At 45.3% G+C, this 26,291-nt stretch overlaps 1 protein-coding gene across 5 annotated transcripts in view; it reads left to right on the top strand.

The window, feature by feature from the left end:
- Window positions 1–26,291, top strand: part of TNC (tenascin C) — a 114,262-nt gene that overhangs the window by 12,063 nt on the left and 75,908 nt on the right. For all 5 annotated transcript variants that reach the window (XM_067471881.1, XM_067471882.1, XM_067471883.1 and 2 more), the window contains exons 2-3: window positions 20,595–21,169; window positions 24,456–26,048. In XM_067471881.1, coding sequence (XP_067327982.1) covers window positions 20,707–21,169; window positions 24,456–26,048 — 2,056 coding nt within the window. In that variant the 5' untranslated portion in view covers window positions 20,595–20,706. The remainder of the gene's footprint in view (window positions 1–20,594; window positions 21,170–24,455; window positions 26,049–26,291) is intronic.

The raw sequence follows: 26,291 nt of genomic DNA, 5'->3' as shown, positions 1-26,291 counted from the left end.
CAACAGATGGCCATCCAGCCTCTGTTTCAAAATCTCCATAGAAGGAGCCCCCACCAAACTCTAGGGCAGAGAGTTCCACTGCTGAACAGCTCTCACAGTCAGAAAGTTCTTCCTAATGTTCAGGTGGAATCTTCTTTCCTGTAGTTTGCAGCAATTTCATGGGCTATCCACTCTATCCACTGCCAAGAAATAGGAAAATCACATTCAAAGCATCCCTGACAGATGGCCATCCATCTGCCTAACTTACAATCGTGGAAAAAAACAAAGTATGGATCGTCGATGTTACAATCCCAGGTGACAACAGAATTGATGAGAAGCAACTGGAAAACCTTATACAATATGAGGATATAAAGATAGAACTGCAAAGACTCTGACCTAAGCCATAAAGTTGGTCCTAGTGGTGAATTATTACACTGGGTGCAGTGCCTAAAGACCTTGGCCAGCACTTAAAAACAATTGTCACTGACAAAATTACCACCTGACAGCTGCAAGAGGCCACCCTACTCAGATCTGAACGCACACAGTCCTAGGCACTTGGGAAGGGTCTGATGTGATCCAATACAAAAGCAGATTTCCTGCAGCTAGCAGCCCATGTTTATATGACTGCTCGGATATTTGGCCATTGTACATGTTCTGGTATGGCTGTACCAGGAGCTCCTACTTTATTTCCTTTGTATTAAATGTTTGCTTGCAGTCCAAGGTTTCAGTGACTCTGCAGAAGGGTGGCTTCCTTTGGTTGCAGTCATAGGGCAAGTCACCTGTCCATCATCATTAAGTTTTGGTCCCACCCCTTGCTCAGGGCAATTGGGAAGGGAAGGGAGGCATTTTTTAGTTAGTCTCAGCAGGGAAAGCTAATGTACAGGACGTGTGCAAGCTTCCCCTGTACAAAAGCTTCAACCCTTAAGACTTTCCGGGGGGAAACAGTCTTAAGAGCATCCCAAAGATTCCCAGGGAAACAGCCCTAAAGCTATGAGGAATTTCGGAGGGAAAAACAGCTTTGAATATCAAAGAACTCCAGCTGAAGAGACTACAGGCCTTGCTGGTAGGTCCACTCGGTGCTTTGAGACGCAGTTCAACCCGGTAGTGGAGCCCATGTCAGTTAGGTTTAGGCTCACAGTCAGCCTGGGAGAAGTTAGAAAGGGATTGTCCTTTAAAGTAAAGTAACAGTTAGCAGCCACCAGTTGCACAAAAGCCTGGAAGCATTTGTTTAGCATTATTGAAGACAAGAGAATTTATTTGTCGTGTCAGGGCAACCAGTCAATTATATTACATTTCTAACAGAACAAAGCAAACAAACAGACAAAATACAAAATTTGTGAGTTTGGTAGTTGCTTAAATGTCCTTTGACCAGTATCTGGCCACTTGGAGTGCTTCTGGTGTTGCTGCAAGAAGATCCTCCATTGTGCATGTGGCAGCGCTCAGGTTGCATTGCAGCAGGTGGTCAGTGGTTTGCTCCTCTCCACATTCGCATGTCGAGGATTCCACTTTGTGGCCCCATTTCTGAAGGTTGGCTCTGCATCTCGTGGTGCCAGAGCCAGGCATGTAGCCGGGGGGGGGGGGCTTGAGGGGCTTCAGCCCCCCCCCCCCCGAAATTCTCATGGTGGTTCGCGAAAAGGTGTTACTGGTGCATTATTTAAACTGTTATGTTTATTCATATCATGATCTGATCACCATACTCAATATATCCCATATGCATGGGGGTATTGGCGTAATGATACAAAAGGTTTGCTAGGCTAGACCCTCCTTCACTCAGACTCAGCCCCCCCCTGAAACTCAGCTCCCCCCCCCCGAAACCCCCCTTGAAAAAAAATTAGCCCCCCCCCCCCCCCCGAAACGAAATCCTGGCTACGGGCCTGGCCAGAGCGAAGTCTGTTCAGCGCCAGTCCTCTGTGTGCCCAGGAGGGAGTTTCTCATTTGGTATCAGCCATTGGTTGAGGTTCTGGGTTTGGGCCTGCCACTTTTGGACTCTCGCTTGCTGAGGTGTTCCAGCAAGTGTCCCTGTGGATCTTAGAAAACTATTTCTAGATTTAAGTCATTGACATGCTGACAAGAGAAGTTTCTGTTTGATTGTTTATCAATAAAAGACTTTGTTGTACTTCACAAGCCATCTAAAGACTATTTGTGATGGAAAACCTCTGAGAACTTCTCCTTGGGCCCCTTTGCTTCCTGCTGGGCGAAGGTTGCATGTCCTGTTCTAAAGGAAAGTCTTTACAGGCCCAGCACATGACAGAACAGTACATTTCAGACTTTCCCTTTTCCTCCTTTTTGGAGTGTTGTCAGACTTTTCCATTCCACCAAGAAATGGCCACATAAAGGCCTGAAATACCACCCTCTTCTGCCAAGGGAAGGCACATTTCTGACTTCTCTGTATGTGACAGAAGTAGGCCAGGTAACCATGATGGGTGTGCATTGGATTTTAATGGGGCCTTCGAGGAACCACTTCTGCGGTCTCATGTTAGAAACAGATCTGCCTTGTTCCTTTAGTACGTTACTACCAAGGACAGAGGGAGTAACCAGTGGAGTAACCTAGGAATTATTTAATAAGGCGAGCTTCTGTAGACGTATTTGGTTCAGCACCGTATAAAGAGAGCGGGGGGCTGCAGAATGGTTTTTAAAGGCCCCTGGGCTTCCGATAACATGCATTCAAGGAAGGACATTGAAAATAACATCGCCTGAGCTGCACGTACCAAGAAAATAATTAATTCACAAGGACCCCCACCGCCACTCCCCATCCCATGCTGAGCATTGGCTGGTGCAGTGGTGCTACCTTATTGCTCACTTCTAGTTCAATGCACAAGTGTGCTAATTGTCCAACTCCGTTGCAATTGAGTGTGGAAGGATCAAAAGACCCTGAAGCTTCCTGTCAAAATATCTCTCGGGGCGAAACTCCACACTCTGTGAAAGATGAATCTCTATTCTTCCTTCACGGCTCACGACAGCTCAGGAATACAAAAGAAATGTTGCGGGATGCTTCCATGGCCATGTTTGTGTGCTATTGTAAGAAAAGGTATGCCTCACTGCGAAGATTCACATCTGAAATAGTCTCTTCTGTACAGAAAACTATTATTATTGTGCTTAATAATAATGTAGGTAAAGGCTTTCTTCTGACATTAAGTCCAGTCATATCCAACTGTGTGGGTTGGTGCTCATCTCCATTTCTAAGCTGAAGGGCCGGCGTTGTCCATAGGCACCTCCAAGGTTATGTCGCCACAGGCATGACTGCATGGAGCATCATTACCTTCCTGCCTGAGCGGTACCTATTGATCTACTCACATCTGCATGTTTTCAAACTGCTAGGTTGGCAGAAGCTGGGGCTGACAGCAGGAGCTCACCCCGCTTCCTGGATTTGAACCTGCGACCTTTTGGTCAACAAGTTTAGCAGCTCAGCAGTTTAACCCACTGCACCATCGGAGGCCCTTAGGACACTATAATCTATATAAATAAAAATGTAATGTCCGTTTGTGGGATTAACATAACTCATAAACCACTGGACTAATTGACACCAAATTTGGACAGCATACACCTAACAACCCAATTTATGTCCTTCACTCAAAAAAATTGATTTTGTCTTTTGGGAATTGTAGTCGCTGGGATTTATAGTTCATCGACAATCAAATAGCATGATAGAATTGAACCAACCGGGGCATACAGGACTCCCATGATCAACAGAAAAAAATAGAAGGGTTTGGTGGGCATTGACCTTGATTTTGGGAGTTTAGGGGTTGTAGTTCACCTACATCCAGAGAGCATCCACCTACATCTCTGGATGTAGGTGAACTACAACTCTCAAACTCAAGGTCAATGCCCACCAAACCCTTCTAGTGTTTTCTGTTGGTCACGTTTGGTTCAATTCCATCATTGGCAGAGTTCAGAATACTCTTTGATTGTAGGTGAACTATAACTCCCAGCAACTATAACTCCCAAATGACAAAATCAAAATTTTTGAGTGAAGGGCATACATTGGGTTGTTAGGTGTATGCTATCCAAATTTGGTGTCAATTAGTCCTATGGTTTTTGAGTTCTGTTAATCCCCCAAATTAACATTACATTTTTATTTATATAGACTAGCTGTACCTGCCACGTGTTTCCTTCCTTCCTTTGCTTTTTCCTTCTTTCTTTCACTCCCTCTTTCTCTCTTTCGCTTTCTTTCTTCCTCCCCTTTCCTCCCTCCCTCTTTCTTACCTTTTTTCCTGTATCTTGATTTAGCTTTTAGTCATTTAGATTTTTTGGGTTTTTAAGTCCTTTCTGCTGTTTTTTTTTTGGGGGGGGGGGGGGTTATGAGTGATGGTCACTCATTGGCCTGTTAGGGGTATAGTGTCCAAATTTCATGTCAGTTTGTCCAGTAGTTTTTGAGTTATGTTAATCCCACAAATGAACATTACATTTTTATTTATATAGATTATGCCACAATGTCCTCACTGTGTCCAGTTGTGATCCTCAGGTTGTGCCAGTCAGCTTTGGTACGATATTATTTCTAGCACCCACTTTTTGCTTGGTATTCAAGCAGTGCTTCTTGTAAATCAGAGCACGGTCCAGAGTGACTCCCAGGAAGCACTGCGGATTGTTGACAAAAATTGAATTCTGGGATAAGTGGCTGAAAGAAGAAGAAAAAAGCAATGCCCTCTTTTCCAAAAGGAGCCATTCTGAATGTATGGCTCAGTGTTTTGTTGGAGTAAACCTTAAAAATCTTGGAAATGAAACAGCAGACCTATGTTCAAAATGTACATTACTTGCTGTGATTTATTCAGGGGATGTGGGGTGGGGTGGGGGGAATTACAAGCCCTGGAAGTATGAAACGGAGACTGAGAGGGGTTTGGCATAATGCAAAGTGAAGTCATTGAAGAAGGAAAAAAAGAGCTCCCATCTATGTGTAACTTGGCAAAGGAACTTTCCAGCAACAATTTTAGAAAAGCTATATAGGTACATATATCTTTGCCAGCTAGGCATATGTCTCTCCTAAAGGCAAAGGTAGGGGAAAACACTGGGAAACTGCAGATATAGTTGGAATGTTTGGGGGGAAATTATCAGTTGCAGGCTTATCCAGCCTGGCATTTTTCACACGTGCTGGACTACAACTCCGATTTATTGAAGTCTGCCTGGTCATCACAGCAATCAATGACAGGGCAACTAGCCTGACACATTTGGAGGGTGTCATGTTGGAGAAACAACATGACAGTTCCAGCAGTTACCAGCCAATCTCTTTCCAATGCCATAAATACAGCTTAATGGTGTAACATTATAAAATGTTGACCATTTCCACTACCTTGGCAGCCACCTCTCCACCAAAGTCAACATCGACCCCAAAACACAACACCGCCTGAGCTCTGCGAGTGCAGCATTTTTCCGAATGAAGCAGAGAGTGTTTGAGGACCAGGACATCCGTAGAGATATCAAGGTGCTTGTTTATAATGTTCTATCATGCGCTGGGCCTGTAACAGTTGTACTTTTCTATAGGACATATACTTTAAGCCCAGCAGGAAGCCAGGGGCGCCTCAAAGAGACATTCTCGGGGATTTTTCTGAAGTGATGGTCTTTAGAGTCTTTAATGATACAACAAAGTCTTTATTATGGAACAAACAACACTTCAAGGCTTTCTTAGTCTAGTCCTCAATGGGCTGGTACCTGACTTTAGTTAACTGAACCTTCTCTGTAGGAAAAACCCCTTTTAACCTCTCCCAGGCTGTTTACTATCTATGCCTCATCGGTGTGGGTCCTACTACCGAATCCAAATGCATCAGGGTATCGAGTAGACCTACCAGCCGAGGCTTGAAGATATTTCAGCTGGAGTTCCGTGGATCTGTAGTGCTTTTCCTTCCTAGGAGAATTCTTTGAGAACTTCAGGGCTGTTTTCCCACTGATTGCTGTGAGGCTGAGAGGCTGAGAGCTCTCAGCCAGAGCCTAGGGACCTTTTCCCTTGATGCTATTGAGAAAAGAAGCTTTTCTATGGGATGAGCTGGTCTACATCCTATAGTCTAGCTTCCTTGTGTGACCCTGACCAAAAAATGGCTCCCAGAGCCCTGAACAAGAGCCCTGAACAAGGGGCGGAACCAAAGCTTAATTATGATGGACAGGAGGCCTGCCCTATAACTGCAAACAGATAACAGAAAGAAATTAAAGTTGGAGCTCCTGGTACAGCCGTACCAGCACAATAAAGCTATTGTCCTCCCAATCCTGCTCTGTGCCTGCGAGACGTGGACTGTCTACAGACGTCACATGCAGCTTCTGGAACGATTCCATCAGCCCTGCCTCCGAAAAATCTTGCAAATCTATTGGGAAGACAGGCGAACAAATGTCAGCGTTCTAGAAGAAGCAAAGACCATGAGCATTGAAGCGATGGTTCTCCGCCATCAACTCTGCTGGACCGGCCATGTTGTCCGGATGCCCGACCACCATCTCCCAGAGGAGTTGCTCTACTCCGAACTCAAGAACGGAAAACGGAATGGTGGGCAGGAAAAGAGATTTAAAGGTGGGTTCAATGCCAACCTTAAAAACTCTGGCATAGACACCGAGAACTGGGAAGCCCTGGCCCTTGAGCACTCCAGCTGGAGGTCAGCTGTGACCAGCAGTGCTGTAAAATTTGAAGAGGCACGAATAGAAGGTGAAAGAGAAAAACGTGCCAAGAGGAAGGTGCATCAAGCAAACCCCGACCGAGACTGCCTTCCACTTGGAAACCAATGCCTGCACTTCTGGAGAAGATGCAGATCAAGAATAGGGCTCCACAATCACCTACGGACCCATCAGAATACTGATCCTGAGCCCATCTTTAAATCTCTTTTCCTGTTCTCCATCATTCCATTTTCCATTCTTGAGTTCGGAGTAGAGCAACTGCTTTGGGAGATGGTGATCGGGCATCCGGACAACGGAGGACCATCACTTCAGTGCTGGCGGACGACCATCGCTTCATGGCGGAGGACCATCGCTTCAGTGCTGGTGGTCTTTGCTTCTTACAGCACGCTGCCATTTGTCCGCTTGTCTTCCCAAGAGATTTGCAGGATTTTTCAGAGGCATCGCTGATGGAATTGTTCTAGGAGTTGCATGTCACGTCTGTAGACAGTGCATGTCTCGCAGGTGTATAGCAGGGTTGGGGGGACAATAGGTTTATAAACAAGCACCTTGGTCTCCCTATGGATGTCTCAGTTCTCAAACATTCTCTGCTTCATTTGGAAAAAAAAAAGCTGCACTCGCAGAGCTCAGGTGGTGTTGAATTTCAGTGTCAGTGTTGGCTTTTGTGGAGAGGTGGCTGCCAAGGGAGTGGAAATGGTCAAGATTTTCTAATGTGACACCATTAAACTGTATTTCTGGCATTGGAGAGGGATTGGCCAGTGACTGCTGGAAGAGCACTTTGGTTTTCTTGATGTTTAATGACAGGCCGAGCTTCTCGTATGCTTCTGCGAAGGTGTTTAGAGTGGCTTGTAGGTCTTCTTCTGAATGCACTCCAGGAAATAATGCCCGACTTCTCATTGGAGGGATTAGACTTAATGTCAGGGTGAAACCTTTACCTTATGACACGATAAATAAATACCTTTACCTTAACCAACACAACAAATGATAAAATTTAGTGGCCACTTTGGGGTGTTTTCATTGAGGAGAGAGTATCAAATGATGGGAGGAAAAAGCTCAAGGATGCTGAATGAACATTGAGTGTCAACCCAAAATCTGTTCCAAAGGAATGCAGAAGACTTCAAGGGAATGCAGAAAGAAACAGGGAGGCTGAAAGACGAAGCTGGGGTTGGAGGGAGCCGCTCTTTTACTTTCCAGGGAGTCATTTGGAGTGGCCTACTTCTTCAGCGCTCCTTTCCATTTTTAGAACAGAGCATGCATTTTCTGCCTTTGGGCTCTTTGTTGCTGTGCATTGTGCCAAGGCGAGCTACTGTTTCCAATCTGCGTCTTTTGTCTAAATGGGATCTGCCCTGGGCCCTCTCTTCGGACCGGGTCTGGAAACTGGAAAAAGCTTTGACTGAGGACGTACCCACCAGCAGACGATGTGCATTAGCACTCTTCCATACCCCACCTTTTCAGATCTTTAACATCCCTTCACAAATCACACACATCACTTGCATGGGCTTTGCACCCCACTGAGTTCTGATGGGCAAACAAAGCCCCCAAAGCATTCCGCTGGCTTTGTTTTGTCCCGAGACGGTTACCATGCTAAGAATCAGAATCAAATATGCATAGCCGTATCTACTCTGATGTTGTTTTTTTCAGCCTTTGGTGGTGATCTGTTGATAAAGTTGGGAAGGACAGAGTTACAAGCTAGGTAGATGCAGGGAATGCTGAATCTAGATTTTAGTAAGACCTTCAACAAAGTCCTCCACTGTAAGGAAATAAAATAACACTATCCTCTCCAGGATCCGTTGGTGCAGTTAGAGTTAATTTTATTCCCTTACGCCACAACCTTCTGGCAAACAAACTAGTCAAAGTGTTGGGTTGTTGTGGGTTTTTCCGGGCTATATGGCCATGTTCTGGAGGCATTTTTTCTCCTGACGTTTCGCCTGCATCTATGGCAAGCATCCTCAGAGGTAATGAGGACCTCATTACCTCTGAGGATGCTTGCCATAAATGCAGGCGAAACGTCAGGAGAAAAATTGCCTCCAGAACATGGCCATATAGCCTGGAAAAACCTACAACAACCCATGGAGGCCATGAAAGCCTTCGACAAGTCAAAGTGTTGTCGAAGGTTTTTGTGGCCAGAATTGCTGTGAGTTTTCCGGGCTGTCTGGCCATGCTCCAGAAGCATTCTCTCCTGACGCTTCACCCACAACTATGGCAGGCATTCTCAGAGATTGTGAGGTCTGTTAGAAACTAAGCAAGTGGAAGGACCAGGGTGAGAGAGAAAACTCTTCTCCTGTGCTGTCACGCGCTGGGCCTATAATAATTGTCTTTTGAACAGGACGTGCTCTTTGTGCCCAGCGGGAAGCCGGGTTGCCTTGGCTGAGAGGCCCTAAGGATTTTCCTATACAAAAGTCATATATATATATATATATATATATATATATATATATATATATAATTTCTATTAAGACTTATTCTTACAGATATATAGGTAAAAAGGATAGGGTTAGTATATTAGGATTAAGAGAGGGAAGAGGGATCGGGGTTGACTGGGTTGAAGGGGGTGGAAAGGGGGTGTTGACGACCAAGGATAGTGTGGGACAGAGGGAGGGATGTATAGGAATAGGGGAGGGAGGAGAAAAGGGGTACAAGGGGGTGATGGGGGTCTTCTGACTTCCTTAATCATCTTCTCTCTGGTTTCCTCTATTTTTGTCTTCTTCCTTCTAAAATTTCTTCTTGTTCTCCTTTCATATCATGTCTATTTCGATATATTGATATGTATTCCTCAAATAGCTTCCAGTCTGTTCTTTTTATTGGTCTTCCATATGAGTCTTTTAATGCAAAGGTCAGTTTGTCCATGTCTTTAATTTCCTCCACTTTACTTATCCATTCTTCCTTTGTGGCTACTTCCTTCTGTTTCCATCTTTTTACCCATACTATTCTTGCTGCAGTGATACAATAATTAAACAGGATATCCATGTTTTGGTCTAGTTCCAATTCTTCGTCTATAATTCCCAGTAAGAAGTATTCTGGTTTCATCTGAATTTTCATTTTTAATATCTTCTCACATTCCTGTTTTATCATTTTCCAGTATGCGCTAATCACAGGACATGTCCACCATGCATGGTAGAAGGTTCCTTCTACCTATACAAAAGTCTTTAGATGCTTGAAAAGTTTAACAAAGTCCTTTATTATTGCTTAGATCTTCAACAATTTAAACAAACACTTCTCAGATCTTCAACAAGTCAAACAAATGCTTCTTTACTTGCCCAAATGGACAGGTAACTGGCTTCGTGAACTGTTTCTTTTCTCTTAAGAGGAAAACCCTTTTCAACCCCTCCCAGGCAATCTACTTTCTATGCTTGCTGGTGTGGGCTCTACTCCTGGCTCCAATTGCTTCTGGTTACCCGAGTAGACCTACCAGCCAAGGCTTTGTAGATTCTCCAGCTGGAGTTCTTTTGGATCTCTTCCATGAAAGGTGTGGAGCTGTTTCCCCCGGATGCTGTGAGAAATGAAGCTTGTCTACTAGGGCTGGGTAACCACGGAAAAAATTGTTTTTAAACTCGATTCGTTTTTAGGGGCTTTTTGTGTTTCGTTTTTTAAAAGAATTCAGAAATTTTCCTTTAAAAAAGTTCGAAATATACGAAATTTCGTAAAATTACAAAACAATTACGAAACGATTTCGAAACAATTACGAATAGATTCGTTAATGGCGGATGCAATTGCGCAATATACTAAAAAACCCTCCAAATGGGACAGGGGGAACTTCTGAAGCTTCCCTCTCCCTCTGTTGTTGACTGGTGGTGTGATAATTTATTTTTTATCACTGATAAAACAAACAACAACCCTAAAACTTGCACCAGACATACGGAAATAATTACGAAACAATTACGAAATGATTTCGAAACAATTACGTAACAATTACGAAACAATTACGAAACAATTATGAAACAATTACGAAATAAATTGAAAAAATTCGTTTCGATTTTTAATTACTCCTGCATGGCTCAATATCAGATCGTAAGCTAATTTAAATACGAATTAATAACGAATTACGAAATTAACGAACGAAACTGCCCAACCCTACAGATGGAGCTGATCCATGTCCTGTAGCTAAGCTTTCCACTATAAGACTGAACTAAAAATGGTTCCCTTTCCCTCCCAGAGCCCTGGAAAAAGGGGCGGAACAAAACTTAACAATGATAGACAGGTGGCTAGCCCTATGATTGCAAACCAAGGGAAGCCACCTTGTTGCAAATGCATGGATATGCAAACACTCAATAGAAAGAAAATGAAGCTGAAGCTCCTGGTACAGCCGTACCAGCACACCAACCATACATAGTTCATACAATTCCATTCAAACCATACATCATATTCCAAACACCACCAATGATAGAATTGGGCCAAACTTCCCACACAGAACCCCATGACAACAGAAAATACTGTGTTTTCCGATGGTCTTTGGTGACCCCTCCGACCCCCCTCCCGGGGTCCCGACCCCCACGTTGAGAAATGCTGCCATACATCTTAACACTCGAGCTGGCTCATACATTGGCTACATCCCCAAGAAGTAGTTGGTTGGTTTCTTTACAGCTGAAATCCATCCACTGTAACCACAAGGCTCTTTGACTTCTCTGGCATATGTCAAGATAAATGTTGAATGCTTTATAAACACAGAGGCTTTGACTAAGTAGCACTAAGGAGTTTCTTATGTAATAGTTATATTTAGCAGGCCAGATTTTGGAAAACTTATGCCTCTCTAAATACAAGGATCTATAGGTTCCCAACAATTCATTACTGGAAATGAGACAATAAATTTCCATCTGTTTGAATAAGCAACTGGAAGACGTAATTCAGAATTAGTCACTTTGCGTTCACATCTCAAGGTTTAATCTCATGTAATTTCTGTTAACCGAGAGTAATTAGCACCAACTCCATGAGGTGTCTGAGCTAAAAAATACTCTACTACTAGGAAGGAAAAATGTCCAAGCCAATTCCCCTCAAATCCCACCAGTATTCCAATTTGGGCATTTCGGGTATGCATGGCAAGTTTGGTCCAGATCCATCATTCTTTGTGTTCATAGTTTGCTCTGGATGTAGGTCAGTGGTTCTCAACGTTCCTAATGCTGCGACCCCTTAATACAGTTCCTCCTGTTGTGGTGACCCCCAGCCATTAAGTTATTTTCTTTGCTACTTCATAATTGTAATTTTGCTACTCTTCTGAATCGTTATGTAAATATCTGATATGCAGGATGTATTCTCATTCACTGGACCAAATTTGGCACAAATACCCAATATGCCCAAATTTGAATACTGGTGGGGTTGGGATGGGAGGATTGGTTGGAGGATGGGGTTTGGTGGGCATTGACCTTGAGTTTGGGAGTTGTAGTTCAGCTACACTGTGGGCTCAAACAATGATGGTTCTGTACCAAACTTGGCACAAATACTCAATATGCCCAAATATGTACACTGGTGAAGTTTGGGGGAAATAGACCTTGACATTTGGAAGTTTTAGTTGCTGGGATTTATAGTTCACCTACATTCAAAGAGCATTCTGAACTACACCAACAATGAACGTGAACCAAACTTGGCACACAGAACTCCCATGACCAACAGAAAATACTGGGTTTTAGAGTTGTAGTTCGCCTACATCCAGAGAGCACTGTGGACTCAAACAATGATGGATCTGGATCAAACTTGGCATGAATATTCAATATGCCCAAATGTGAACACTGGTGAAGTTCGGGGAAAATAGAACTTGATATTGGGGAGTTGTAGTTGCTGGGATTTATAGTTCACCTATTACCAAAGAGCATTCTGAAGCCCACTAACGATAGAATTAGGCCAAACTTCCCACACAGAACTCCCATGACCAACAGAAAATACTGTCTGTGATGGTCTTTGGCAACCCCTCAGACACTCCCTTGTGACCCCTTCAGGGGTCCCGATCCCCAGGTTGAGAACTACTGATGTAGGTGAACTACAACTCCTCTAAATCCCTCCAAAGATCTCCAGTATGTTGTTTTTTTTTTGTTCATGGCGGTGCCAAGTTAGTTCCAGGTCCATCATTAATGGAGTTCAGGGTGCTCTTAGATTGCAGGTGAACTATACAGCCCAGGTCAGAGTAAGCATCCGACCAATTTGTGTATCTTGCTGTTGACCTTTACAGCCCGAAAGACAGTTGCATCTGTCAAGTAGGAAATTTAGGTACCACTTATGCGGGGAGGCAAATTTAACTAATTTATAAGGCCATAAAAATCTCCAGCAAGCATGCAAAGAATGAGGAAGTGCTTCATCAATGTCACAAATTGTCGGTGAAGGGACAGCTCCCCTGGTGGCTAAAATACCCTCAAGAAAAGCTGGAATGTTAAATTGCCTCTGTGTCTGTCTATATATGTTGTGTGTCTATGGCACTGAATGTTTGCCATGTATGTGTACATTGTAATCCGCCCTGAGTCCCCTGTGGGGTGAGAAGGGTGGGATATAAATACTGTGAATAAATAAACTATACATCCCACTGTCTACAACTTCTATAAATCATGGTGAATTCTCCCCAAACCTCTCTAGTATGTTCAGGTGCTGATGAAATCCTTTGTTTGCTGTGTGGCATAGAAAAGAATAGAAAAGAGTTCAGGGAGAGGCAGTGGGTGGGGTCATGTAAATTCCACACCAATTGAGAGAGTCAGAAACACTGGGATGTCTGTGGTGGAGGAAAAACAGATAACCTAGGATGAAATTGTCCCCATATGAAAGCCTTCATTAACATGGTGGGTAATATTGTGTTTGTGCTGGACATTGGTAGGGCTCTTGGACATCTTCATGGTGCTCACTATAACCTGCAATGTCATTGGTGGGAGGGCTATGTTTGTAGAGGCAGGAGTAAGTGGGCATCCTAGCTACACATACACATACATATTTTCACTTTTATTATGTGTATAGATATAGAGCCCCCAGTGACGAAGCCAGTTAAACTTCTGAGCTGCTGAACTTGCTGACCAAAAAGTTGGCAGTTCAAATCCAGGGAGCAGAGTGAGCTCCCGCTGTTAGCCCCAGCGTCTGCCAACCTAGTAATTTGAAAACATGCAAATGTGAGTAGATCAGGAGGGAGGGAGCCAATCTAATATCAACAGCCAAGGGGCCACCACTAAGAAGGCCCTGTCTCTCGTCCCCACCAGACATGCTTGCGAGGAAAGCAGGATAAAGAGCAGACGATCTTAAGTTCCTAGATGGTTCATAAGAAGAGATACGTTCAGACAGGTGGGAAGGTAACAGCACTCCATGCAGTCATGCTGGCCATATGTCCTTTGAGGTGTCTATGGACAACGCCGACTCTTCAGCTTGGAAATGGAGATGAGCACCAACCCCCAGAGTCGGACACGACAGGACTTAATGTCAAGGGGAAACCTTTACCTTATAGATTAGAGGCTTCCTCCCATTTTCATAAATGGTTTCCAAGTATTGGATTCACCAATAGCATCACTAGTTTTGCATCTGCTATGTCTTTTTCCGCCTATTGCTAGAAGGAAGTGCATTTGCCATTTTAGCACCAGACACGGCATCATTCCAGGATGGTTTGGAACTTGATATATACTGCTACCTAAATGTTTCAAGTTCCTGTAGCTTAATTCCTAGGGAGCTGAAACAGGAGAAACCCCAGTTCAGCATCTCCAATGATTCTGGTTCAGAACTTGCCTTCATTGTTTGACTGATGAGGGGTTGGGAACACAAACAAATTACAGCAGGTTGGCTTTGTTTGCCTCGTCCTCAATGTGGCGACAGAACTAGGGCTTCATATATTGTTGCCACTTCAAAGCGAGCTCCTTATTTATTTATTTAAAGGCAGGGTCATCTTTCCCCTTTGTGAGGCTCTCGTGCTGTGAGCGTCATTCGAAACTTTATCCAGACCTGCCCATCATTACTTCGTGTAAACAATGGGATTCATTTCCATTCATCCTCAAACAACCTTGGCAAAGGGTACGAGCCAAAGGCGGCTCACCCTGCCACCTCAAACCCTTCTATAGGGCCAAGAAACCCATAGGCTTTTTGATGCTCACTGTACTTTTCTTTGATCACACTATAACTTTATTTATTTATTTCTCGTGTCAGGGCAGCCAGTCAATTATATTACATTTCTAACAGAACAAAGCAAACAAACAGAGAAAATACAAAATGTGTGAGTTTGGTGGTTGATTAAATGTCCTTTGACCAGTATCTGGCCACTTGGAGTGCTTCTGGTGTTGCCGCAAGAAGGTCCTCCATTGTGCATGTGGCAGGTCTCAGGTTGCATTGCAGCAGGTGGTCTGTGGTTTGCTCCTCTCCCCACTCGCATGTCGTGGATTCCGCTTTGTGACCCCATTTCTGAAGGTTGGCTCTACATCTTGTGGTGCCAGAGTACAGTCTGTTCAGTGCCTTCCAAGTCGCCCAGTCCTCTGTGTGCCCAGGGGGGAGTCTCTCATTTGGTATCAGCCATTGGTTGAGGTTCTGTGTTTGAGCCTGCCACGTTTGGACTCTGGCTTGCTGAGGTGTTCCAGCGAGTGTCTCTGTAGATCTTAGAAAACTATTTCTAGATTTAAGTCATTGATGTGCTGGCTGATACCCAAACAGGGGATGAGCTGGAAGTGTCTCTGCCTTGGTTCTTTCACTATTGGCTGCAACTTCCCGGCGGATGTCAGGGGGTGCGATACCGGCTAAGCGGTGTAATTTCTCCAGTGGTGTAGGGCGCAGACACCCCGTGATAATGCGGCATGTCTCATTAAGAGCCACATCCACTGTTTTAGTGTGGTTTGAACTGAATTGTATGAAAGGTGTGTGAATGGGGCCTAATTGGGCTGAAGATATCATACTAAGGAATGAGGCCTGGAAAACAACTACATTCATGGACCGTAATTAAAAGTTGCTAATGAGAACTGTGACAAATGATTAACTGTTGACATTGATGAATTGATTAACTTTTTGGGCAAGGGTCCTCAAACTACGGCCCACGGGCCGGACCTGGCCCTCCGAGGGCATTTATCCGGCCTGCGGGATGTGGAGAAGGGTGAGAGGCAGTGGGCGAAGCGGCTTCGGGACTGCTTTGCCCACCGCCTCCGTGAGCCCAGCCTGCTCTTCTCCTGCCTCCGGGATGAGGCTTCACCTCATCCTGAAGGCAGGAGAAGAGGGGGAGGCGGCGGGCGAAGCGGCTTTGGGGCCGCTTCACCCACCGCCTCCCTGGGCTCAGCCTGCTCTTCTCCTGCCTTCGGGATAATACAGTTAAAAACATTCAAACCAATATTATTTTTTAAAACCATATATAAACCATTAGAATCATTATCCAGCAGCATCGTCTAGCCATTCCATGTTCATTCTTCCTATTTCATATTTACCTATTCCGCTGCATTTCCAAATGCTTGTGCAAAAAGCCAAGTTTTTACTCTTTTTCTGAAGTTCAGGAGGGAGGGGGCCAATCTAATATCCCTAGTTCAACAGCCGAGGGGCCACCACTGAGAAGGCCCTGTTCTCATCCCCACCAGACATGCTTGCGAGGACGTCAGGATCAAAAGCAGGGCCTCCCCAGATGATCAAGTTCCTAGATGGTTCAAAAGGAGAGATACATTCACATAGGTGTGAAGGTAATGGCACTCCATGCAGTCACGCCGGCCACATGACCTTGGAGGTGTCTATGGACAAAACTGCCTTTTTGGCTTAGAAATGAAGATGATCACCAACCCCCACAGTCAGACACAACTGGACTTAATATCAGGGGAAAACCTTTACCTTTACCTTATGATTTAAAGTGGCGCAGTGGGTTAAACCCCTGTGCCGGCAGGATTGAAGACTGACAGGTCGCAGGTTCGAACCTGTGGAAAGTGTGGATGAGCTCCCTCTATCAGCTCCAGCTCCTCATGTGGGGACATGAGAGAAGCCTCCCACAAGGATGGTAAAAACATCAAAAACATCCGGGCATCCTCTGGGCAACATCTTTGCAGACGTCCAATTCTCTCACTCCAGAAGCGATTTGCAGTTTCTCAAGTTTCTCAAGTCTCTCCTGACATGACCAAAAAATAATTGAAAGGCTAATCATAACATTTGTAGTTTAAAAAATTTTGCAATGTTTTTATGATAGAACCAATTAGGAAATAACATTTAAATGTAGAGTAGTGGGATTGTCCGGCAATGAGATAGTCACACTGCCCATGCATTAGATTGCCTGAATAAGGACCTTGCAAGGAGCAAACTGTTGACTCTACCATACTATTTAAGGGGTTTTTTTGACTTTGTCTTTTGATTCATGGCCAAATTCTCTATCCGCCTTCCTTCTTTTGCATTTAGATTTCTTTCAGGAGCTTTTTGTAAGACCACCTGGCACCTCTGCATTTGTAAAGGGCTGTGTTCCTTCAAGTCATTTTGACCCTATCATCGGGTTTCTTGGCCGGAGAAAGGATGGTATTGTGTAGGGAAAAGAGCTCAAGAAGGCATGGCATCCTTTTCTGGTTTGGAGGGAGCAATGGCAGGACATCAAAACTCCTCTTCCCACTGCTGTGTCAGAAGCCATTCTCTCAACAGCTCTTTCTCAAAAGGATAATAATAATAATCACCATATTATAGACATCTCCCTCCCACCAAGTGCCAAAAGATGGCCCGCAGCCCGGGCTTTTCTTGGCAGCATGAACTGCGAGTGGAGTTCCTTTGAGTTGGAGGAGCTGTTTCAAGCTGTGCCTCTCCCCTCGCCTGCAAATCCACTCTGTCTGCCACTGTGGGTTTCTATTAACCTGCTCTAATGAGCTCTCTTGCATCTCGGCAGAGCGCACATGAATGCACTGATCTCACCAGCTCCGCTGAGTTCCCACACTAAACTCTTAGGCGTCTTGAAATCTGTCAGCAATGAGAAATTGGCAGGAGTCAGAGGAAGGAGCCACCAAAGGGCCTCAGGAGTGGTCAGTATGTGGACCTATAGGAAGTCTATATGAAGTCCATAGAGGGTTGGGAAAGAAAAAGTAAGGAGAAGAAAGGAAGAAAAAAAGAGTTAGGAAAGAAGAAGGAGGAAGAGAAGAAAAAGAAAGAAAGAAAAGAAAAGAGGGAAGGACTGAAGGAGGAAAGGCAGAGCTTCTCAACACCTTCTTTGCCTCAATCTTCTCCCCATTTCCTTGGTCCTTCTGCATTCCAAGCTTCAGGATCTTCAAGCTCAACTGAAACGCCCAGCGCCATTATTTTGACTTCAAGAACTCTGGAGCTCAAAATTTCCCTGACTAGAATGGCATGGAATGACCGCTCAAAGCCAACCTTAAAAACTCTGGCATAGACACTGAGAACTGGGAAGCCCTGGCCCTTGAGTGCTCCAGCTGGAGGTCAGCTGTGACCGGCAGTGCTGCAGAATTTGAAGAGGCACAAATGGAGGGTGAAAGAGAGAAATGTGCCAAGAGGAAGATGCGGCAAGCCAACCCCGACTGAGACCGCCTTCCACTTGGAAACCAATGCCCTCACTGCGGGAGGAGATGCAAATCAAGACGGTGGAAGATGGTCCCGGTCGGGGTTGGCTTGATGCGCCTTCCTCTTGGCACGTTTCTCTCTTTTACCCTCCATTTGTGCCTCTTCAAATTCTGCAGCACTGCTGGTCACAGCTGACCTCCAGCTGGAACACTCAAGGGCCAGGGCTTCCTAGTTCTCAGTGTCTATGCCAGAGTTTTCAAGGTTGGTTTTGAGCCCATCTTTAAATCTCTTTTCCTGTCCACCAACATTCCGTTTTCCATTCTTGAGTTCGGAGTAGAGCAACTGCTTTGGGAGACGGTAGTCGGGCATCCGGACAACATGGCCGGTCCAGCGGAGCTGATGGCAGAAGACCATTGCTTCAATGCTGGTGGTCTTTGCTTCTTCCAGCACGCTGACGTTTGTCCGCTTGTCTTCCCAAGAAGTTTGCAGGATTTTCCGGAGGCAGCGCTCATGGAATTGTTCCAGGAGTTGCATGTGATGTCTGTAGACAGTCCACGTTTCACAGGTGTATAGCAGGGTTGGAGGGACAATAGCTTTATAAACAAGCACCTTGGTCTCCCTACAGATGTCCTGGTCCTCAAACACTCTGTGCTGCATTCGGAAAAATGCTTCACTCGCAGAGCTCAGGCGGTGTTGTATTTCGGTGTCAATGTTGACTTTGGTGGAGAGGTGGCTGCCAACGTAGCTGAAATGATCAACATTTTCTAATGTTACACCATTAAGCTGTATCTCTGGCATTGGAGCGGGATGAGCTGGTGACTGCTGGAACAGCACTTTGGTTTTTAGTCGTTTCCTTTGACCAATCCAGTTTCTTTGGTTTGTTCAGGTACCCAAAAAAGCAATGCCCAGCTGTCACGGATTTCCGTCCATAATGCGACCACATGGCAGCCGATCTTGGCTCTTCCTCCCCTATCTGGCATCTCAGTTGAATCTATTGGATTTTCCTTTATTTTCTAGGATATTTTTATTTAGTGGGACTGACTGAGAGTTGGGGACATGCAGGATGAGTGGGTGGGGTGAGCGGGCATATGAGGGCCTTATGGAGAGTCACCCTTTTCACTTTTTTTTCTCCTTCCCTTCCTCTCCTTCAAATACTTCTAAAAGATTAATAATAATAATAATTTAAAGATCAAACTGCAAATTTAAACATCGAACTGCAAAGACTCTGGAACAAACCAGTCAAGGTAATCCCAGTGGTGATCGGCACACTGGGTGCAGTGCCTAAAGACCTTGGCCTGCACTTAAGCACAATCGGCGCTGACAAGATTACCATCAGCCAGCTGTAGAAGGCCACCTTACTGGGATTTGCACACATTGTTCACTGATACATCACACAGTCCTAGACACTTTGGAAGTTTCCGATGTCCAATACAACAGCCAGCAGTGTCTGCTGTGGACTCATCTTGTTGTGTTTCAAATAATAATAATAATAATTCCAGCAAACAAAAATAAAACCCCACTTCTCTGAAAACTACTACCACCTAGCTTCCTCTCCTCTAGAGTAGAAAGTAGATAGTGCTTTAAGGCAGCATTAAATCTAAAGCAGAAAGCGTCCTGCAATAGACTTGAAAAGAGGGTTTTTTTAAGGAAGCCCAGGGTAGATAGCTCCAGGTCATCGTGTTTCCTTCCCTGGGCCTCCTTAAAATGCCTTGGAAAGCTGTGTGCATGCCTTTCAGGAGAGAGAGAATGTGTGCCTGTCTCCAGTGCCTCTCCTCTAGAATAGAAAGTAGAAACTGCTTTAAGGAAGCATTAAACTCAAAGCAGAAAGTGTCCTGCAATAGATTTTAAAAGAGGTTTTTTTTAAGGAACCCCAGGGTAGATAGCTCCAGGTCATCAGGCTTCCTTCCCTGGCCCTCCTTAAAATGCCTTGGAAAGCTGTGTGCATGCTGCAAGGAGAGAGAGTGTGTGTGCCTGTCTGCAGTGCCTCTCCTCTAGAGTAGAAAGTAGAAACTGCTTTAAGGAAGCATTAAACCCAAAGCAGAAAGCGTCCTGCAATAGACTTGAAAAGAGGTTTTTTTTAAGGAAGCCCAGGGTAGATAGCTTCAGGTCATTGCGCTTCCTTCCCTGGCCCTCCTTAAAATGCCTTGTAAAGCTGTGTGCATGCTTTTGAGAGAGAGAATGTGTGCCTGTCTCCAGTGCCTCTCCTCTAGAGTAGAAAGTAGAAACTGCTTTAAGGAAGCATTAAACCCAAAGCAGAAAGCGTCCTGCAATAGATTTAAAAAGAGGGTTTTTTAAAGGAAGCCCAGGGTAGATAGCTCCAGATCATCACACTTCCTTCCCTGGGCCTCCTTAATATGCCTTGGAAAGCTCTGTGCAAGGAGAGAGAGAGTGTGTGCCTGTCAGATAAACAAAAGAAGAGTTTTAGTTGTGAATTAGAAACCCTCCCTCCGACATTGATGATGACTCTCTAAACATCAAAGGGGAAGATCATCCACACTACACAATTGTAGCACCGCTATTCCACTTTAATGGTTGATCCAATCTTCTCACCAACCTCTTCTTGCAGGTCACCACACTGTCATGATATTGGTTGCTCAGGTTAATAACTAATCCCAATATAATTTTAACTGTTGCAGGATCATCAAGAGGACAGAGACCTGAACAGCAAGAGAACTTCACTCTTTTGGACTGTGAACACAAGACAACGCCGAAGTTCTAAGAGGATCGTAGACAGATCCGCACCTCAACATGGGCCTCCCAACTTGGGTTTTGGCCTTGGTAGCCATCTCTTTATTCAACCAACATGTTAGGGGTGGACTCATCAAAAGAATCATTCGACAGAAACGAGAAACAGGGATCAATGCCACATTGCCCGAGGACAACCAGCCGGTGGTCTTCAACCACGTCTACAACATTAATGTCCCTGTGGGCTCCCTGTGCGCTGTGGACTTAGATCCATCAAGTGGGGACTCAGAACTCAAAGCTCAGACTGAGCCAAGCAAACACTATCAGGAGCATACATTGAATGAGGATAACCAGATAGTCTTCACGCATCGGATAAACATCCCCCGACAAGCGTGTGGCTGTGCGGCAGCTCCTGATATCAAGGACCTCATAAGCCGGCTTGAAGAATTGGAGGGACTGGTGTCTTCTCTGCGGGACCAGTGCAACAGTGGAGTTGGGTGCTGTCCCAATGCCCAGACAGCAGAAGGTAGGATTGAGATAGACATGATGGATCTGGTTTGCATGTTTACATTTGGAAATGTGTTTGGAGTGCAGAATCTTTTTGTTCTCAGTAGTTATGACTGATGCAGTTTGACCACATCAGAAGGGCCACATGCTTCCCATTCTTGGGAGGGAGGAAGAGAGGGATGAAAGAAGGGAAGGGAAGGGAAGAGAGGAGAGGAAGGGAGGGAGGGAGGGAGGAAAGGAAAGGAAAGGAAGAGAAGAGAAGAGATGGATGGATGGAAGGAAGGAAGGAAGGAAGGAAGGAAGGAAGTTAGGAAAGAAAGAAAGAAAGGAGAGAGGAAAGAAGGGAAGGGAAGAAGGAAGGGAGGGAGGGGAGGGAGGGAGGAAAGGGAGGAAAGGAGGAGAAGAGAAGAGAAGAGAAGAGAAGAGAAGAGAAGAGAAGAGAAGAGAAGAGAAGGAAAGAAGGAAAGAAAGAAGAGAGGGAGGAAGGGAGGGATGAAAGAAGGGAAGGAAAGGGAAGGTAGAAGAGGAAGGAAGGAGGAAGGGAGGAAAGGAAGAGAAGAGAAGGAAGGAAGGAAGGGGGAGGGATGAAAGAAGAGAAGAGAAGGAAAGAAGGAAGAGAGGGAAGGAGAGATGAAAGAAGGGAAGGGAAGGAGGAAAGAAGGAAGAGAGGGAGGAAGGGAGGGATGAAAGAAGGGAAGGGAAGGAGGAAAGAAGGAAGAGAGGGAGGAAAGAAGGAAAGGAAGGAAGGAAGGAAGGGAGGGAAGGAAGTGGGAAGGGGTAGAGGAAAGAAAGGAAGGGAAGAGAAGGAAAGAAGGGAGGGAGGGAAGGAAGTGGGAAGGGAGAGAGGAAAGAAGGGAAGAGAAGAGAAGGAAAGAAGGGAGGGAGGGAGGAAAGAAGGGAAGAGAAGGAAAGAAGGAAGGGAGGGAGGGAGGGAGGAAAGAAGGGAAGGAAGGAAGGAAAGAAAGGAAGAAGGGAAGAAGGGAAGGGAAAGGAAGGGAAGGGAAAGAAAGGGAAGGAGGAAGGGAATGAGCAAGAGGGGAGGAAGATGGTTAGAGAATGCCAAATGACAGATAATGTATACCTAATGTATGTATTTTATGTATCAATTCTTGTTAATAATATATACCTCCACTTTTAAAGGTATTTGTCAGAGAGCCTACCAAAACACTCAGAGCACAAAATGCATGAAACATTAAACGTTTGGAGGGGGGGGTCAATATTAAATCCCGCTAGGACTTTCTCACGAAAATAACCCAATTGGTATTTTGTTCTGCCTCAGCAGTATAACAGGGAGCAGGAGAAGGATGCGGACTGTCCCAAGGCATGAAGCCAGCCGATGACAGTAAATGAGGCAGGCCTAGTTTGAAGGCTTTTAGATGGATGGATGGCTGAGACATATTTGTAATAAATGAACCAATCAACACCATCTCAAACCAAAAAAACATAAGATCAAATGTATTATTATTATTATTGACACAAAAGCACAATATGTCACAGCAAACGAGATCTATATGCTGGATTTCGTATCACAAAATCACAAGTCAAACACTTCCCAAGCATCTAGGACTGTGTGATGTATTTTCGAATGGTGTTCTAGTCCAGTGTTTCTCAACCTGGGGGTCGGGACCCCTGGGGAGGTCGCGAGGGGTTGCCAGAGGGGTCACCAAAGACCATTAGAAAGCACAGTATTTTCTGCTGCTCATGGTTCTGTGTGGGATGTTTGGTCCAATTCTATCACTGGTGGGGTTCAGAATGCTATTTGATTGTAGGTGAACTATAAATCCCAGCAGCTACAACTCCCAAACATCAAGGTCTATTTTCCCTAAATTCCTCCAGTGTTTACATTTGGGCATATTGAGTATTTGTGCCAGGTTTGGTCCAGAGCTATCACTGTTGACGTCCACAGTCCTCTAGATGTAGGTGAACTATAACTCCAAAACTCAAGGTCAATGCCCACCAAACCCTTCCAGTATTTTCTGTTGGCTGTGAGAGTTCTGTGTGCCAAGTTTGGTTCAATCCCATTATTGGTGGAGTTAAGAATGCTCTTTGATTGTAGATGAACTATACATCCCTGCAACTGCAACTCCCAAATGACAAAATTAATCCCGCCCAACCCCACCAGTATTCAAATTCAGGCATATCGGGTATTTGTGCCAAATTTCATCCAGTGAATGAAAGTACATCCTGCATATCAGATATTTACATCATGATTCATAACAGTAGTAACATTCCAGTTATGAAATAGCAACGGAAATAATGTTATGGTTGGGGGTCACCACAACATGAAGCACTGTATTAAGGGGTCACGGCATTAGGAAGGTTGAGAACCACTGCTCTAGTCACTCCCACCCATTGTGTGCAGGTACAACTGTACCAGGAGCTCCAATTTTGTTTGCTTTGCATTGCATGTTTGTTGTAGTCCTAAGTTTCAGGGACTCTGTAGATAGGTGGCTTCTTTTGGCTGCAATCGTAGTGGTGGAGGCTCCTTCTTTGGAAGCTTTTAAACAGAGGCTGGATGGCCATTTGTCAGGGGTGATTTGAATGCAATGTTCCTGCTTCTTGGCAGGGGGTTGGACTGGATGGCCCATGAGGTCTCTTCCAACTCTTTGATTCTATGATTCTAAGCCAACTGTCAATTATAGTTAGGTTCTCTGGTCCCGCCCCCCTTTTGGGTTTTTGGAGGGAATAGGAGCCTTTTGGGATCAGTCCACACAGAGAAGCTTTTCATGCAGGACATAATAACAAGAGCTCCTGTAGAAAGCTTCGTCTTCTACGGCTTGGCTGGAGAGATATACAGCCCACAGCTTGGCCAGGGTTATACAGCCCTACAGCTCCTTTGCTGAAGGACTCCAGTCAGCCATCACGGAAACCTGAATTCTTTTTCCCCTGGAAGTCTACAAAGCTCTGCTTGGTAAGGGTCACTCGCGGAAGCCAGAAGCAGTTGGTACCGGGTGCAGGGGCTCCACGCCAACAGAGGCAAAGACAGACTGCCCAGATTAGAAGTTAAGAATTTCCCCATTAGTTACAGTTATGAAGATAGTGCCTGTTCCCTGTGGACAAGATTGAAAGAGCCAATAGACTGTTAAGAAAGCCTTAAAGTACCTGTTTGTTTTCATCAATAAAGAACTTTGTTGAACCTTTAAGCAATCTAAAGACTCTGTTTTAAGGAAATCCAAGGGCCTTAAATCTGAGGCAGCCCTGGCGTCCCGTTGGGCACACAGAATTTATGTCCTGTCTACAGTCTTATGCACAGGGTGCGACAGCACACATTGTGACTAGCATGTTTTCTTTCTTTTTTCTTATAGGTCTCCTTGATGCCAAACCCTACTGCAGTGGACGAGGAAACTACAGCAATGACATCTGTGGCTGCATCTGTGAACCTGGCTGGAAAGGACCCAACTGCTCTGAACCAGAATGCCCCTTGAATTGCAATGGCAGGGGGCTGTGTGTCAACGGCAAGTGTGTTTGTGATGAAGGCTACACTGGAGATGACTGTGGGCAGAGGACATGTCCAGGGGATTGCAACGATCAAGGGAAATGTGTTGATGGGCGGTGCATTTGCTTCGACAGCTATGCCGGTGAGGACTGTAGTATGGAGATCTGCCTGGTGCCCTGCAGCGAGCACGGGAAGTGTGTGAATGGACAGTGCATCTGCGATGAAGGCTTCAGTGGGGCAGACTGCAGTCAACCCCTATGCCTGAACAATTGCAACAATCGGGGACGCTGTGTGGAAGAGGAATGCGTGTGCGATGAAGGCTATACTGGTGACGACTGCAGCGAACTCATCTGCCCCAACGACTGTTACGACCGCGGGCGTTGCATCAATGGGACCTGCTTTTGCGAAATGGGGTTCACTGGAGAAGACTGTGGGGACATTGCCTGCCCCAACAACTGCAATGGCAATGGGCGCTGTGACAACGGGGTGTGCGTCTGTTATGAAGGCTTCACCGGAGATTACTGTAGCGACCGGAGGTGTCCGAAGGATTGTAACAAGCGTGGCCGTTGTATTAACGGGCAGTGCGTCTGCAGTGAAGGGTTCTTGGGCTCTGACTGTAGTGAGGTGAGGTGTCCCAAGGACTGCAACAACCAGGGGCGTTGTGTCAACGGCCAATGCATATGTGATGAAAGGTTCATGGGGGAGGATTGCAGCGAGCTGAGATGCTGGAACGATTGCAACCATCGAGGCCGGTGTATCAATGGGCAGTGTGAATGCAACGAAGGCTTCATGGGGGACGACTGCGGTGAACTGAAATGCCCCAACGACTGCCACAACCGAGGGAGATGCATCAATGGGCAGTGTGTGTGCAACGAGGGATTTGTGGGAGAGGACTGTGGGCAGTGGCGGTGTCCCAATGACTGCCACAATCGGGGACGCTGTGTAGATGGCAAATGTGTGTGTGATGAGGCCTTCATGGGCATCGATTGCGGTGAACTGAGGTGTCCCAATGACTGCAATGGCCACGGCCTGTGTATTAACGGCCAGTGTGTTTGTGATGAAGGTTACACAGGCGAAGACTGTGCAGAACGGACCTGTCCCAATGACTGCAACCGGCGTGGCTTGTGCATCAATGGCACATGCGTCTGCAACCAAGGGTTTGTAGGTGTCGACTGCGGAGAGCTGGCTTGTGTCAACAACTGCAGCAACCGAGGACGTTGTGTGAATGGGCTGTGTGTGTGCAATGAAGGTTTCATCGGAGTGGACTGTAGCCAACGACAGTGTCCCAGAGACTGCAGCAACCGTGGTCTATGTGTCAACGGTGTGTGCATATGTGATGAAGGATACCAAGGGATTGACTGCAGTGAACAGTCTTGCCCCAACAACTGCAATGATCTGGGTCGCTGCATCAACGGACATTGCTTCTGCGATGAAGGCTATGTCGGGGACGACTGTTCAGATGGTAAGTTTTGCTCAAAATCCTATTGTTGTTGTTGATAATGTTCATGAAGGGCCTAAAGAATGGATGAAATTCTACATCATGGTCAACATCTCATAACTCTATAATTCCGTAACTAACGATGCCACAAAAATGGTGGTGGGATGTAAATAAAGTTATTATTATTATTATTATTATTATTATTATTATTATTATTATTGGCAATCCAGGGTTCTAAATGGTTCTAAAGTACTTACAAAACTAGAG

The sequence above is a fragment of the Anolis sagrei genome, chromosome 11 (genome assembly GCF_037176765.1).
Source record: "Anolis sagrei isolate rAnoSag1 chromosome 11, rAnoSag1.mat, whole genome shotgun sequence".
Lineage (NCBI taxonomy): Eukaryota > Metazoa > Chordata > Lepidosauria > Squamata > Dactyloidae > Anolis > Anolis sagrei.
Note: the sequence above shows the minus strand (reverse complement) of the source record. Positions and strands in the feature narration are given on the sequence as shown.